Source organism: Sinohyriopsis cumingii, chromosome 6 (assembly GCF_028554795.1).
Source record: "Sinohyriopsis cumingii isolate HCF-2022 chromosome 6, ASM2855479v2, whole genome shotgun sequence".
Classification (NCBI taxonomy): Eukaryota; Metazoa; Mollusca; class Bivalvia; order Unionida; family Unionidae; genus Sinohyriopsis; species Sinohyriopsis cumingii.
In genome coordinates, this window is record NC_142966.1 from 68826299 (window position 1) to 68841594 (window position 15296).

At 37.8% G+C, this 15296-nt stretch overlaps 1 protein-coding gene across 1 annotated transcript; it reads left to right on the forward strand.

Moving 5' to 3' along the window:
* The first annotated feature begins 4783 nt into the window (after nucleotides 1–4783).
* On the forward strand, nucleotides 4784–15181 carry LOC149797139 (uncharacterized). The gene is made up of 3 exons (XM_089961811.1): nucleotides 4784–4820; nucleotides 10897–12548; nucleotides 14506–15181. The coding sequence occupies exons 2-3, from the start codon at nucleotides 10991–10993 to the stop codon at nucleotides 15171–15173; spliced, it is 2226 nt and encodes a 741-aa protein (XP_089817937.1). The 5' UTR covers nucleotides 4784–4820; nucleotides 10897–10990; the 3' UTR covers nucleotides 15174–15181.
* The last annotated feature ends 115 nt before the right edge of the window (nucleotides 15182–15296 follow it).

Consider the following 15296-nt stretch of genomic DNA (forward strand, 5'->3'; position numbering starts at 1 on the left):
GTGAATCAGGACTCGTGGTTTTGTGTCATAATTGGAGAGCATTGATTAAAGCTCAGTTATGTCGTCTTCGAAATCGCTGACACGGATTTGAACTAAAACTTCAGGTTTTGTGTGAGGCGATACGGTACATCATTGCTTTTTACTTCCTCAATGAAATCGTTTCATCTTATTGCAAAATTACATTTGACTAGGTTTCATACGCAGCAGGTCCATGTATATAAGGAGAGTGTCTTAGCGTCAGAGTATTCATTCCGCTCTCAAACGATCAAGAAGATGGAAGAGTCAGCACAGATCGACCTGCTGGTCAAATATTTGCTAAAAGTCATACGAAAGCATAATTCACATGCGAAAGTGGCAACAAAACTTACTCTTTTGGTCGTTGATTTGATGAGAGTCATACGAAAGTGTGTAAGTGCTAATGAAGTTTGCTATATCTGCAAAGGTAAATGGGTATTTGTCTCCAGAATACCTGCTTCGTCTAAGAAAGAGAGACAAAAGTCAAGATACCTAATATCGTTGTCAGGAGAAAGGACACTGGAATTCAGAGTGCCCTACGAGAAAAGAGAAGAAACAAAAACAAGACGAAACAGAGAAGAGGGATTCAGAAGAAGAAGAAATTGGAGATGATGAAGAACTTGTGCCAGTAAAAACATGGAAATGGAAAAATTGACAATGTGAGCCGATGCGTTGGCCCTGATGTGAAATTTCATACTACTTTCTAAAAGAGAATAGACCAGAAAGAAAACGTAAGTGTCTCTTGGTCTTGACATTGTATAATAAGGATGGTATGTTTTGTTTTTACTCACACTTTATGAAATTGTGCTCTTTCACCTCTCTCTATCCCTCTGGATCATGTTTTAGTTAGAATTGAAATGGAAGGATGTTTTCCTTCACGCACGCTCTTTAGGCATGCAAGTCCGTAAACAATAGTCAGTCTATTCGTCCATCATTTTGTGTCTTGATGTTTCCTAAATCACACACTGATGCCATAAAATAACGGGTTAAATGGGTTTTGTAGTGTTGGGAGTGGGGGTGGGTGGGGTGTAGGTGTTTGGCAGAGTTGGTCATTGCAGGTGAGGGCTTAGGTGCTTTCAAAAAACTTTTTCTTCTTCACTCTGTGTTGATGGAATATAATGGGTTATTTTCTTCACTCTCTGTTGATAGTTTATATAAAGGGTTATTTCTTCACTGCGTGTGGATAGTGTATAATGGTTTTCTTCTTCTTCCCTCTGTGGTGTGCGTGCGTGTGTGTGTGTGTGTGTGTGTGTGTGTGTTCGCGTACGTTGTGTAGATCGTATATTTGGTTGTTTTTCTTCTTCTTCCTCCCGAGTGTGGATAGTATATTTGCGGTTTGTATGCGTTAGCGACGTTGTGTGGATAGTATATTTGGGGTTTGTATGCGTTCGCGTACGTTTGTGTGGATAGTTTATTTGGGGTTTGTATTATCTCCCTTCTGTGTTGATAGTGTATTTGGGGTTTGTATGCGTCCGCGTACGTTTGTGTGGATAGTTTATTTGGGGATTGTATTATCTCCCTTCTGTGTTGATAGTGTATTTGGGGTTTGTATGCGTTCGCGTACGTTTGTGTGGATAGTTTATTTGGGGTTTGTATTATCTCCCTTCTGTGTTGATAGTATATTTGGGGTTTGTTTTTTTCTCTTCCCTCTGTGTGTGTGTGTGTTCGCGTACGTTGTGTAGATCGTATATTTGGTTGTTTTCCTTCTTCCTCCCGAGTGTGGATAGCATATTTGGAGTTTGTATGCGTTAGCGACGTTGTGTGGATAGTATATTTTGGGTTTGTATGTGTTCGCGTACGTTTGTGTGAATAGTTTATTTGGGGTTTGTATTATCTCCTTCTGTGTTGATAGTATATTTGGGGTTTGTATGCGTTCGCGTACGTTTGTGTGGATAGTTTATTTGGGGTTTGTATTATCTCCCTTCTGTGTTGATAGTATATTTCGGGTTTGTATGCGTTCGCGTACGTTTGTGTGGATAGTTTATTTGGGGTTTGTATTATCTCCCTTCTGTGTTGATAGTATATTTGGGGTTTGTTTCTTCCTCTTCCCTCTGTGTGTGTGTGTGTGTGTGTGTGTGTATGTGTGTGTGTTCGCGTACGTTGTGTAGATCGTATATTTGGCTGTTTTTTTTCTTCCTCCCGAGTGTGGATAGTATATTTGGGGTTTGTTTTTTCCTCTTCCCTCTGTGTGTGTGTGTGTGTGTGTGTGTGTGTGTGTGTGTGTGTGTGTGTGTGTGTGTGTGAGTCTGCGCGCGTATGTTGTGTGTGTGTGTGTGTGTGTGTGTGTTTGTTCGCGTACGTTGTGTAGATCGTATATTTGGTTGTTTTTTTTTTCTTCCTCCCGAGTGTGGATAGTATATTTGGGGTTTGTTTTTTCCTCTTCCGTCTGTGTGTGTGTGTGTGTGTGTGTGTGAGTCTGCGCGCGTATGTTGTGTGTGTGTGTGTGTGTGTTTGTTCGCGTACGTTGTGCAGATCGTATATTTGGTTGTTTTTTTTTCTTCCTCCCGAGTGTGGATAGTATATTTTGGGGTTTGTTTTTTCCTCTTCCCTCTGTGTGTGTGTGTGTGTGTGTGTGAGTCTGCGCGCGTATGTTGTGTGTGTGTGTGTGTGTGTGTGTATTGGTCTCTGTTTGTCCCTATAAAACTCACTTTATCCCTATCAGATACACTCTACCTACCTACCTACAGTAGCGCGTATTCAGGTCAGCCACTTGCAACACTGTTGCCATTTATCCCCTAGTGTTCAGTACAGTGACGTCACTGACGCTGGAAATTTTGAGACTATAAATATCGACTTGGGGATTTCCACATTTTGTAGCTATACATATATACTAGAATTCATAAACAGGAACGTCACTCAAGCTGAGGCTATAAAAAGATAGTGGGATTTTCCAAAGGAAAAACCCACAAGTTGGAGCTATAAATAGATAGTGGGATTTCATAGGAATTTCAGCTGATTATAGATACATACGTATTTATCCACGATCGTCACAGAAGTTGATATTGTAAGTAGTTACTAATTTTATCCATTTTAGTCTAAACCATTGTAACTTAATTTTCGGGGATATGTTTATTTTCCTTTAAATTCTGGGACAATTTCGTCATTTTAGCGTTACTTTTAGTCACATCCATTTTGTCGTTGAGCATTTCCTTGATTATAGCTATTTATAGCATCATTACAATTATGCAAATTTTTTAACACCCCAGCAAGATTTCAGGCTTGGTAATGCTTTATATATAAATCGCACGCTTGTACTAGTGTATGTATGTTTCTGTCTCTGTTGTGTTTGACCCTCTACCATCATTGTCCCTAGACAATCCCACCATGTTCAATTCCCCTTGACGCTATACAGACCCACCATGTTCAATTTCCATATGTTAAATTCCCCTTGACGCTAGACAGTCCCACGATTTTTCTCCATGTTCAATTCCCCTTGACGCTAGACAGTCCCACGATTTATTCCCATGTTAAATTCCCCTTGACGCTAGATTGTCTCACGATTTTTCTCCATGTTAATTTCCCTTGACGCTAATCTGACCCACGATTTTTCTCCATGTTAATTTTCCCTTGACGCTAGAGTTGCCCAAGGGGTCTTGTAATGCTAATTCCCCTTGACGCTAGGGTGCCACCATTTACTACTTGTGGCATCAGACATTGCAAGCAAGTACATTAGTTACATGGGAAGATACTATATATATATATATATATATATATATATATATATATATATATATATATATATATATATATATGATTCTGCCTACTATTATCAAGCGTTCTTCTATAGAATCCAGGGATAACACTCTCCGTTCTGTCTGGTGTATATTTATAATTCTCTCTCTCACTCTGTGTGTATATATATATATATATATATATATATATATATATATATATATATATATCATACCTAAATAGCACATATAGTGAAGCAGTTTGTTTTCCATAACATATATCTCTGTTTCTTTCAAAATTGTAGACTCATGTTGTGCAAAATGCTAGATCTTCATACTGTAAACTTTGCCGCATAAAACGTATGTATTTACCCAAATATAAAAGTATTTATACTCTCTTCTTATTGCTAAGTGTTGTTACTTACAAAGGTGTTGCTGCATAACTCAAGGTTATCTGGTTATCTGTAAAATTCGCATTTTTAAACCAAGGTTGGATATTTGACAAGATGTTTGAAACTGATAAATCATCATATTTCGTCTCTTGCAGTTTGTTTTGTAAAACAAATGGTCTTGACTACATATTTATGCCATCAAACTTGGATTCAAATAAGCATTATCTATTGGCATTGTGATTATTAGTTTTATGTTAAACTTGTGAAATATTTATATCACCTCTTTGTTGACTTTTTCTCAATATATCTTTGCGAAATTGATTTGATATTAACAATTTATAAATCATTTTGTGTTCGATGACATTCAACTACATCTAGTGCTCAACATATAAGCTAGAGAAGATGGATATAGATGTAAAATTAGCATTACATGGAGGTGTTAGTTTTCTCTATATGTCAACTACTAAAACTACATATATGTGCATTTACGTAATAAAAAATTATCGTTATCCGAACTGTTTAGTGTATTGTGCCGAGAATATTTGTTTAAGTATAATACTCTCTGAATAATAATATGATTTAATTATTCAAGGCATGTTATTGTTTTCAAAATTAAGTTAGTTTTATATACAGTTGAGTTTTGAGTAGCCAATCCCATTTTGGGGATTTGCAATTTGACTAATGCCTATAAATAACTGTTATGCGCACTGATCAACGTGAAGGCCGTATTTCGTCAGCGGAGGTAAGATAAAAGTTCTATTTTATTTGTTGAAACAAATTTTAGAAAACCGGTTGCTCATAAAGACTACTTTACATACTATTAGAAGAGAGATACTCGTGTAATTCATGACTGTATGATATTTTTTAAGCGTATAGGCACTACCCATAAAAATGTATCAGTAATTGTATACTAGATGAACGTGAATGTGTAATACATAATTACTCCCTACCTAGATGATGAATATATTGCTTAAAATATTTCAAAAGAGTAATACGTTGGATCTTTAAAGGTGGTATAGGTTCTTTCTCTGCGTTTCTGAAGCTAAACTAGCATGGGGTTTTACTATAATCACAGTCTAAATTTAAACTGGAATTTCCTACCTACCGTGTCCAATCATTGTGACACCGTAATATGCAGTCGCTGTCCCTTACAAACTAGCACTGATGGTACAAAATTTTACTTTCAGTTTAAATCTTTCTCTGCTATTCATATAATTACTGTGCAAACATTAAAAAACGACATTAATGTGAAACGGGTTCCATTCAGCTGGACAACAAACCGCATTGTTGAACTCATGATCGAAAGTTGTATTACCGTTGATTCAATATTTGGCGAATCTACTGTGTCAGTAGGCAAAACAAATCTCGTTTGAACGTAATATTATCACAGCTACCACGAATCTAAATTCTATTTGCGTTGATGGTACCACGATGATATTAACAGCATTCAGCATTTCAAGCATACTATTGCATTGTCTTGTGGTTATGTACCTATCTTGACGTACATACCCTTCTAGGCGCACGCAACGTAAATCCAACCAATCAATCAATCAACCTATCTTGACAATGACCTAAGCTCAGTCTTAAGCAACATTAAAGTGAATTTTTAAAAAAACAAAAAAACACCACTGATTGGAGATTGCATATTTTGAATGAAACGTAAGATATACAAGGGAATATGCAGAGTCAATTACTAAAGACTGCTCTCTCTCTCTCTCTCTCTCTCTCTCTCTATATATATATATATATATATAATAACCTTTTATAGAAACTTCTTAATGTTTACCCCACACAAATGTTAGTTATAATCAGAAAGTCTGTTACTAAAATTATAATATATAACCTAGACTATGTCACGTACGCCAGGGGAATCCCAATAATCTAGACCCAGACCTAAATAAACATGTTTACTTATTTTCATAATGCGAATACTATTCAATCATTACACGTAAAGAATATTTTAACTATGTATTAATTGTTTACAGAATTAAAAAATCAATAATTCAGGTCAAGTGAAAAACAAACTTGATTTTGGACAAGGCTATATCCAACATACAATGTTAAATTACAATAGCATTAACCTGGCTATCTCTATCAACATACTCCTCTACCATATGTATATGACACAATTGATTTTGTTTTCGCCACACAGGAGTATTGATGATTTGGTATAAATCGCTTACTTTCTTGTCAGCTTGGCGAGGGCAATAGTATTTAGCCTCGAAAGGATTTTATTGTATAGGTGTGCAAGACAGAACTGTATCACCAGACTCAAAAGCTCTCTCCATTGTGGTTCTGTCGTATCGTAATTTCACTGTTGATATGAATTTCTGAATGCCTAATTCATAAATAAATTGCTGGAAAATTACAGGTATAAAAATTTACCCTTGATCGCATTGGTTAGTTTGTGAAGGACAAATTGAGCAAAACTTTGTATCTAAGCTTTTACTATTATTTTAGTTTTAATAATTCTCAAACGTATTGACTCTAGATATCTTGTAGACGCACATATTATGGTCAGTAAGTATTGCTTGCCTGACTTGATCTTAGACAAGGGAACGAAACAGTCTACCATCATTCTGTTAAATGGTTCGTCAAATGATTGGGTTTTCCTAACATTTGAGAAATGTGATAAAATCTACATTATTTACAAACATTACTTTAAATTTTTGGCCAATGAAAATGATTCAAGATCTTCTGATTGGTCTTATTGATCTCTATATAATCAACCAAAGGTGTTTCATGGGCTTGACAAATAATTTCCTGTCTATACGACTTTGAAACTATAATTTGATAGTCCTCTGACCACTTGTCACCAGCTAGTACCTCAGGTGGTCTATAGTTTCTCATAAATACCCCATTTTAAAAAAAAAATAACAAAAAATGCTCTTCGGTGGCTTCAGTTCATTAATAGCTATCTAAAATAAACATGATATCTCAGGATATTATATCTGTTCGACGATAAGTGATTGTAGTTTGCCACCCTGATTGAAATAAAGAGAATGAGTAGTTAAAGGCAATGAAGCGGCGTCTATCGACAGTGCAGGCATCCGGGGTTCCTTGAAGAATCTCATCTTAACCGAAAAGGAGAGGACCAACGCGATCTACCAGGGAATCGATGATGAAAACGCAGCCGCTGTACGCCTGTGTTATGGTTACCGCTTATGAACACAATAACTCTATTGCAAACAGGTTCTTTGTGCCACTCGACTTCGAGTCGTTTAACAAATCGGATCTTTCAAGCCGTCGCTACTTTTTGAGCTGAGTATAAACAGCTACGGCAGAGTGGTCCAGATATTTTTTCCACACGACACGAATGGGAGATGCACTTACAGTTGTACTCTGACCGTGATTGATGTTGTCAGCGCTACAGGTAGGCAGAGCTCTTAACAAAAATGAAGGAGTTTAGTGTCGTCGAAGCTTTGTCACGTATCTGTATGTGTGGGGTGGGGGCCGCTAATGTAACCAATCTGGTACAGATTGACCATGATATGGAGTTTATGGACGCGGTGTCGTGCAGGTGAGGTGATGGGAGACCAGCGTCCACCTCACGCAGCGCACCGGGGAAGGTCTAACTTACTTGGGCTATGCAGCTGTTAGGGCACCAGTACCCCTCAATAGATATTGTTAACCCCCAACACATTACCCGCAAAACAGAGCACTGAGAAACTAAGGAGGTTGCCTGACGTTGTGTCTGCGTTAAATGGAGAGGTATTCCTTCTTTGTAAACGTACGTAGCTTGGTCCCTATAATAGGTGACACAGTTACACGCTCAAGTTGAGACAGGTACTTCACATGCGACATTGCCAGAGGCACGAGCGAGGACTAATCAAACTCATCCTTGACAATCCATACCTTGTCCGGGTTCGCAATGGTAAGCCCTCTGGGTACTGTGCATAGCTAAAGAGTCAGCCTCGAGTTTCCACAGTATGTCTGGAGGCTGCAGCTGTTACATCCACGATGTCGATTAGCACCAACTACAAGCTTATCGTCTGTCCCTCATGAGGGTAATAAGAATGTAATGGCGCTGTTTGTCGTTTGGGTATTATACTAGCGGTACCGGTGTACTCGGAAAGTGCTGTCAAATAAGAGCTGTCAAATCCGATTCTGCGCTACTATGCGGATAAATTGCATAACAGTGGAAAGGGTCTTGTGCATTTTGTAGCAAGGAATCATGGCTTATCCTCATTTTTAAGATTTTTTAAGATCCTTGTCCTTTTTACCTACGGTCTTCCACACCTCTTCATAGTGGTCGGCATTCTTCCCCAGCCAGTAGATCAGTGACCAGTCGGCACGTCAAGCACCTGCAATCCTTTGCACTTGTCTATAACAATGTTTAATAATTCCTTGTCTTCTAGTAATTGGACCTTTGTCTTTTACCTGTTGGTGATGTTTGGCTTGGCTACTTCGATATACCAGAACACGCCAGTCTACCATAAATTTCAACAGCGCGATGGAAGTGAAAGGAAGAGCGCTGCGTGCTATCTCGCCTTTGGCTCTGCAGGGATTGCTTAAGTACCGGTCGATCCCAGTAGATATTACTGGATTGTTCAAGGTGCAGATACACATTTCCTTAGCTGTCTGAATCCCGTAAGGATCTCTATGGGCAGTGAGAGGTTAATCTCCATGCGAGTTCTTTCATGGCATGTTTAAAGTACGGGGTGCACACATCAGTTCCTAAACAGGCAGCATATCGACGCGTACAATTTTTATATGTGTCGTAGCGATCGTTATGGTTCCAGGTCCGCCTTGCCAAAACTCATCGCATGCCCACTGAACATCTACTAGCGTGGCTGTGAACGCGATTTCCAGCTCTATGTATAATTATGGCAGAAACTTGGTTGAAGAGTTTAGCCTAAAGTTTCTTGGGGTTATCTGCGTATTTTCTGCACATACAAGGAATAGACGCGTATTTATCCTGGTTTAAAAAAAAACTTTCATCTTCCAGTACAAACTGCTCCACAAACTTGCGGTTCAGCTTTTAAACATTGACTTCGTCAAGGTCCCTCATAGCGTTTGACTCGTTGTTTGTGGCTTCCTGGATTGCCTCCCAAACAACGTTCTCTGCAAGGTCTATCTCGCTCACTTCCTCGAATTGGAGTGTCGTCGGCCACGCGTTCCTATTGTGAACGATAAGCTCCATCTCTGGCCGTTTGAACAATAGTTCCACGCTGTTGTAGATGTCCTTACCTGGCATATTGTTAATAATTATCTTGTGCTTGAGGATGTTTCCAGTCGGCCACGTCGTTGATGGTTTCTTCCCTTTTATGTACCCATCTTCTGGGAGCTCTCTTTTACGATATTGCGTGGGGCCCCGAGTGGCCGAGTGGTCTAAAGCGCTCTCCGTTACGGATCACTGCCATCTCACCCCTGTCTGCTTGGGTTCGAGTCTCGGATTCGGCTAATGTGGGTATGTGAGAAAGCTTGCCAGTAGCTTCTCGTGGGTCGGTGGTTCTTTCTGGGGTTTTCACAGGTTCTTCCTCCACCATTAATACTGGCCGCCATGTATAGTCTATCGTGTGCTGATAAATGGCGTTAACCCATACAACAACAACAACGATATTGCGTTAGGTAGCATGTTCATAGAGCATGTTGAACGATGCAGTTAAGGTCTTCGTCTCTGAGGGTGTCCATGTATTTAATATCATAGAGATCATATATCGCTGCTGCCTCCAGATAAACCATTTCGTAATAAGGACAATTGATGTGAGTAAGAAACCTAGGTATATTCTGGAGTGGTTTAGACCACCACCCTGCTGATGCCGGCTTCAGCCCTCACCGGGTCGAATTTATCCGCTACGTTCCACTTGCTTTCATCCTAGCATTGGGAAATTACCTTAATTGGGATGAAGTTTTGTGTGCCAGTGGGGAGGGCCGCGATGACGGCTCGCCCAGCAATATGCAGCTTGGTATGATATTGACGTCCCCTAAAACTTGCTTACATTTGCGGAAGATGACTCATGCTTTTCGGGCTCGATAGCTCTATGGTTCCGTTTTATAGTTTCATACTTTGCATACGGCTTGGCTTTTTAAGAAAAAGAATTTTCTAGGGTTTTCTCGTTGATTATCCTGGTTGTTAAAAGTGACCGTATTCGTCTTACATATTTGTTAAACTTTTAACTCCCCGTTTTTTGGTTTATGATTGATAGGTGTAATTTGGGTTATACAGTATATAGTTTGGCCTTTCTTCAGATGTGCCTCTCTCTAAACATTGCTAGTTCTCTTTCTCTTTTAGCTTCCTGGACTTCTAAGGTTAATTGAAAAACGATTCTTCATCTGTTATATTTTGCAATTCATTCATTGAACTTTCAGAACCTACTATTGCTTACTATTGCAAAATTTGTTTTCTCTGTTTTCATGACTGCTAAAGTTATTTTATAAAACTGTAGAGCACAACCTTAAGGAACCCTCAAAACTGAACTTTTACAGCATATTCACAAATTAAAATTAAGAAAAGAATGAAACTTTATTTAATCTTTATCAAAAGGTATAATTGAGATTTCTTCCATAATGCTAAAAACAAACATTTATTTCGTCTGCTTCCCAGTAAATAGATAAAATGATAGATCGCAAATGAGGGAAAGGAAAGACTGTTAATGTATCTTCCAAATATCATCCATTATTATTAACTAATTACTTACCGTACCGACATCATTACACTAATATGATGTGAAGGAACCGCTGACTGTTTACTTTGTTAATATTCATGTTGGATGAAACATTACTTGTTTGGAGAAGGCGATGACTCATTTGCGTATCAATATTAATTCGCCAGAAGATACGTTAAACTAAAGTTCACTTTACTTTGTTACTTCCAGGTGTGAATCAGCCCTGAAGATTTGAGTCGTGTTTAAGGACATTTTATTTTTCATTTGGGAGCAATAACGTTCATATTGATTTAACAGAACTGTCATGGATGAGGCTAACTGGGTTAGGTTCGTAAAATGCTTGATTGATGTTGGTGGTGAAGTATTCGAAGCATTACTTCACTTTCACATTTCTATTGCCTGTTTCGATGGGTGCCGTAAATTATGGCAAATGAAAGCTGAACACTGTGTTCAATCCAGAAGATGTAGGGAGTTATGGACTTCACTTTGGCAGCAGTTTAGTCGTCTGGATGAAGTTAGTCAACATATTCTTCAGCCGATTATTTCTGCCTTGAGCGACCTGACACGTGTTGGAAAAGGACAAGAACTTCCCGTTCTCATAGACATTAAGACCAACATACAAGCCTTTATGAAGATTCATCCGATTAAGAAAGACATTCTGACCTCGTGGTTAACTCATATAGAAGGAATTTCCAATGAGATAATGTCTTTACAAATCATACTGAAAAAGGCTTACGATGAATTTAACCATCTATATCAATGCGGTATCAAAATGTTCATGCAACTAATCAAAAAGAATGACGAGACAACAAGAAGTCTGATGGCAGATCTTGGAAGCAGAATTCAGAACGGCTTAGGTCAATCAAAAGACGGACTTACTTTGCTTATAGAAGGATGCAAACTAGAAGTACAAAACTCTTTGCATTGTTATGAACCAGAAATTTGCAGCTTTTTTAAAGAATGGCATATACAGATTCAAAAACTTTACTATTCAATGGAGAATGGAGTCTCACAACTTCTAAATTGTGAGAAGTATCAGTTGAGAGAAGCAGGTGAAGATTTATCATGTTCTCAATGTCTAGGAATGGTCTACCACTATTATAGTGCATGGCATATGAACCTACACGATAAGCTTACTAGCTGGAATCATCAGCTCGAGTCATCGAATGAATCGTCAGATGAGCTAGTGTACCTTACAAAGTCATGGTTCAAAGAACTTCAGACGTATCCAACCTTACGTGATCAACAAATCACAAGTTTCCTCGAGTCGAAGAAAGACTATTTGCAAAAATTAAAGACGCGAAATGTTTTGACAGAAAAGCAATGGTCGTTGCTGTATCCTGCAAAGGGTTTCGCTGACTTGAAGAAATTTGATATGACACTGATGTATGTCCTACTCATGAAGACCTGTGTCATTCAACCACCTGTAATGGGATGGGTGAATGACTGCCCAGATACCAGCTTTTCAGCTGGTGCCGACATAATGAGACTGAAAGATTTAAGAAATGAGTATGTTGCACACATTGCATGTACAAGATTGTCACCATCTAAATCAGACGAGTTGTTTTCAGAAATCGAAGGAATTCTTTACAGACTATCAGCCCCTATATGTGACGAATTCCAGAAAAAGATTGAACGAAATGTTGCTGACTTGAAACAACTACCTTATGGTTCGTACAAGCAAGAGTTCACCAAGACATACAAAAGTGATCAAGTTGATGATATTCGATTAGTCACTAATGACAAAGCCGAAAGCAGGCGCGGTCCCTTCGCGAGCCTAGATCACAGACTGGAGAAATTGCCGCTGCAACAAACAACATTCATGAATGAGATGGAAGATTTGAAGACTGACAACAATGAAGGTAGCATCATAATATATTTACACATATACATTGTACTTAAATAGAGTGTCACATTCTGTTTGAATGCATTTCAAATCGTTATTTAGTTTTTAAAAAATCAGTTTTCTTTTGGATGGATATATTACTTGGAGTAAAACATGTTTTGACACGTAAATGACCTTGTAAGATTCGAAATTAATCTGTTTGGGCTCGTCTATACGCTAGACTAGGAATAAGATCTACAAGTTGTTTACAGGTCTTCTTTAATCCAAAGTCTTTCGAAATTCTTGTGAAATCTTATTTGTAGAGATCGCAACGTTTTAGCCCCTAAATGTTCTCTTAAACCCGACTGTTTCTTTGCTTCGGTTTTATTCAGTTTTATAGATGCATGTGCTTATGCAATATGTAATGCGCCTTAGCTATTTTATGAAAATGGATACTTTCATTTACTGGAATGTTACGTTTCATTACTTCTTTAAGAAGGTATTTCTTTCTCATCGTGATATTCTTCTGAGATTGCAATATGCTTTTTCTAAGATCTGATAGCACTTTAAGTATAGTGGTTCTATTACCATGATTGTAGGCCCATTGCTAGCGACTATGTTTTGTAGGCACAAGTACAAATGGTCAAAACGATTCTCTAAAGTGCACACCATTCGATTAAGATACATTTCTATCATATTCATAAACTAGCATGAACGGGCTTCGTTTTAATCCAATGACCACACTTCTGATCTTAAAGAATGGACTTTAAAATAATAACTTCGATGTGCGCGGGTTCGAAAGGGACGTCTAATGCGATGTAAAAGGATTTATATCAGGGACGAGATTGGCCGAGTCTCTGAAACAAAAATAAATACCCAATATTAGATGTCCATATTATCCATTCCGTTTAAAATACATGCCAAAATATTATCTACCCCATTCTCTATTTCAAGCCCAACAGTTTGAATTTTGTATTAAAGATAGTCTGTGTACACTTTAACGCGTTGTAATACATACATCAATGGCGCCAGGTGTATAGCGACATAGATTAATGCCTAAACTAATCTATTGGTAGGATAAAATTTATTTATTTTGACCAGCGCAAAATTCGGGAAAATTTCACATTGTTAAGCGAGATAAAGAATTGCATGCACACGTGAACGAATAAATATAATGACAATATACTTCTTATTTGATGAAGGATCAAAGTACCAAATGTTTTCATTGCCACATCTACCGTAAAATGAGATATATTCGTGCCGATATGTTTAAGTGGGTTAGGAGTAAAAGATAAAATAATGTTCGGATAAACTTTCTTGGTGTCACAATGTTATCTTAATACACAAGCTCAATTTCAACGTTTCGTAATGGATATAATTTCGTGAACATTTTTGTTACCCACTCAATCCTGCATGAATAGTCATACTTAAACAGTATCTAAGGGCACTAATTGTGCGATTCTCTCTCTCTCTCTCTCTCTCTCTCTCTCTCTATATATATATATATATATATATATATATTCAGTATATCTATGATATACCATTATATTTATTTTTTTCATCAAAAGGCTACTAGACTTTAAAAAGTTCCCTTTTATCAAGATTCAGCATACATATATTATATTTATGACACATAACAATTCATAGTTGTGCTTTCAAACCAAGCTAAGATTAAATGATAGAGGAAGTGTACTGTTTGCATAGCCGCCCAGTTTGTCATAACTACATAAATGAGACGCTTGCAAGTTAAACATGAAATTTGGCTTAAATTAAAAGTAGAGAACTCCAAACTTTACATGGCAGAACAGTAAATGCGCTGCCATTCAGTAATTCAAACGTTTAAATTTATCTGCAGTTGATCTAAGTCACCATCAAACTTTACTTGCTATTGTTACTGATCATTATAATGCTTTTATCCACCACCTCTCTCGTTCCCACTCTTGCAACTTTGTATAAAGTTCCGGATATGAATATAAGGTTAACACTGCTTTCAGACCACGGCAAAGGAGAGAAAGAACATGCATCTGTTGAGTCCACAAGAGGAAATAAAGAAATCTGCCTTGGTACAAGTAAAGATGCTCTGAATTTAGACATTCCAACTCCGAAAGGAAAGTATCTAGACAAGGATGACAGTGGTGAATACTTCAAAGATAAAGTTCTTAAGCATTCCAGACATAAGAAAAAGAAAAAGAAGAAAGGTAAGAAACATCTTTCATCACATAAGGTACGAGAGAAAAACTTAAAGAGGAAAAAGCATTACAGATGGAAGAATGTTATAAAAAAGAAGACTCAAGGGTCCAAATTAAAGAACATTTATCATCGGAGAAGCAAAATGAAGCTTGCAAACTATGCCCCAGAAACGGTAGAAAAGATTAATGCCAGTGCATTTGTCATCATTGTCACAAACCAACGATGTATCATTACAAGTTCAAATAATTTCAAAGTATTGACGAAATTATGCAGACAATATCTATGGGACAAGGAAGATGATGGATGTTACTTGGAAAACCTATATTTAAGCTGTGCAACGAAGCAATGTTACCTCAAGAATTTTACGTGGGATGTTTTTGCACAGCCGTATCATATTATAGCGTTACAACCTAGACGCTTTATTGTACAAAATGATAATAGGTACGAATATGAGTGTAACAGACTTATATGATATTTTGGATACCAAGGAAATGGCTTTGGAATACGATATGCTCAGGCTGGGTTTGTCTCGAACGCCTATTACACTATGGCGACGTGCCCATGGTGTGGTATTTCTGTCAGTGATGCTAGTAAT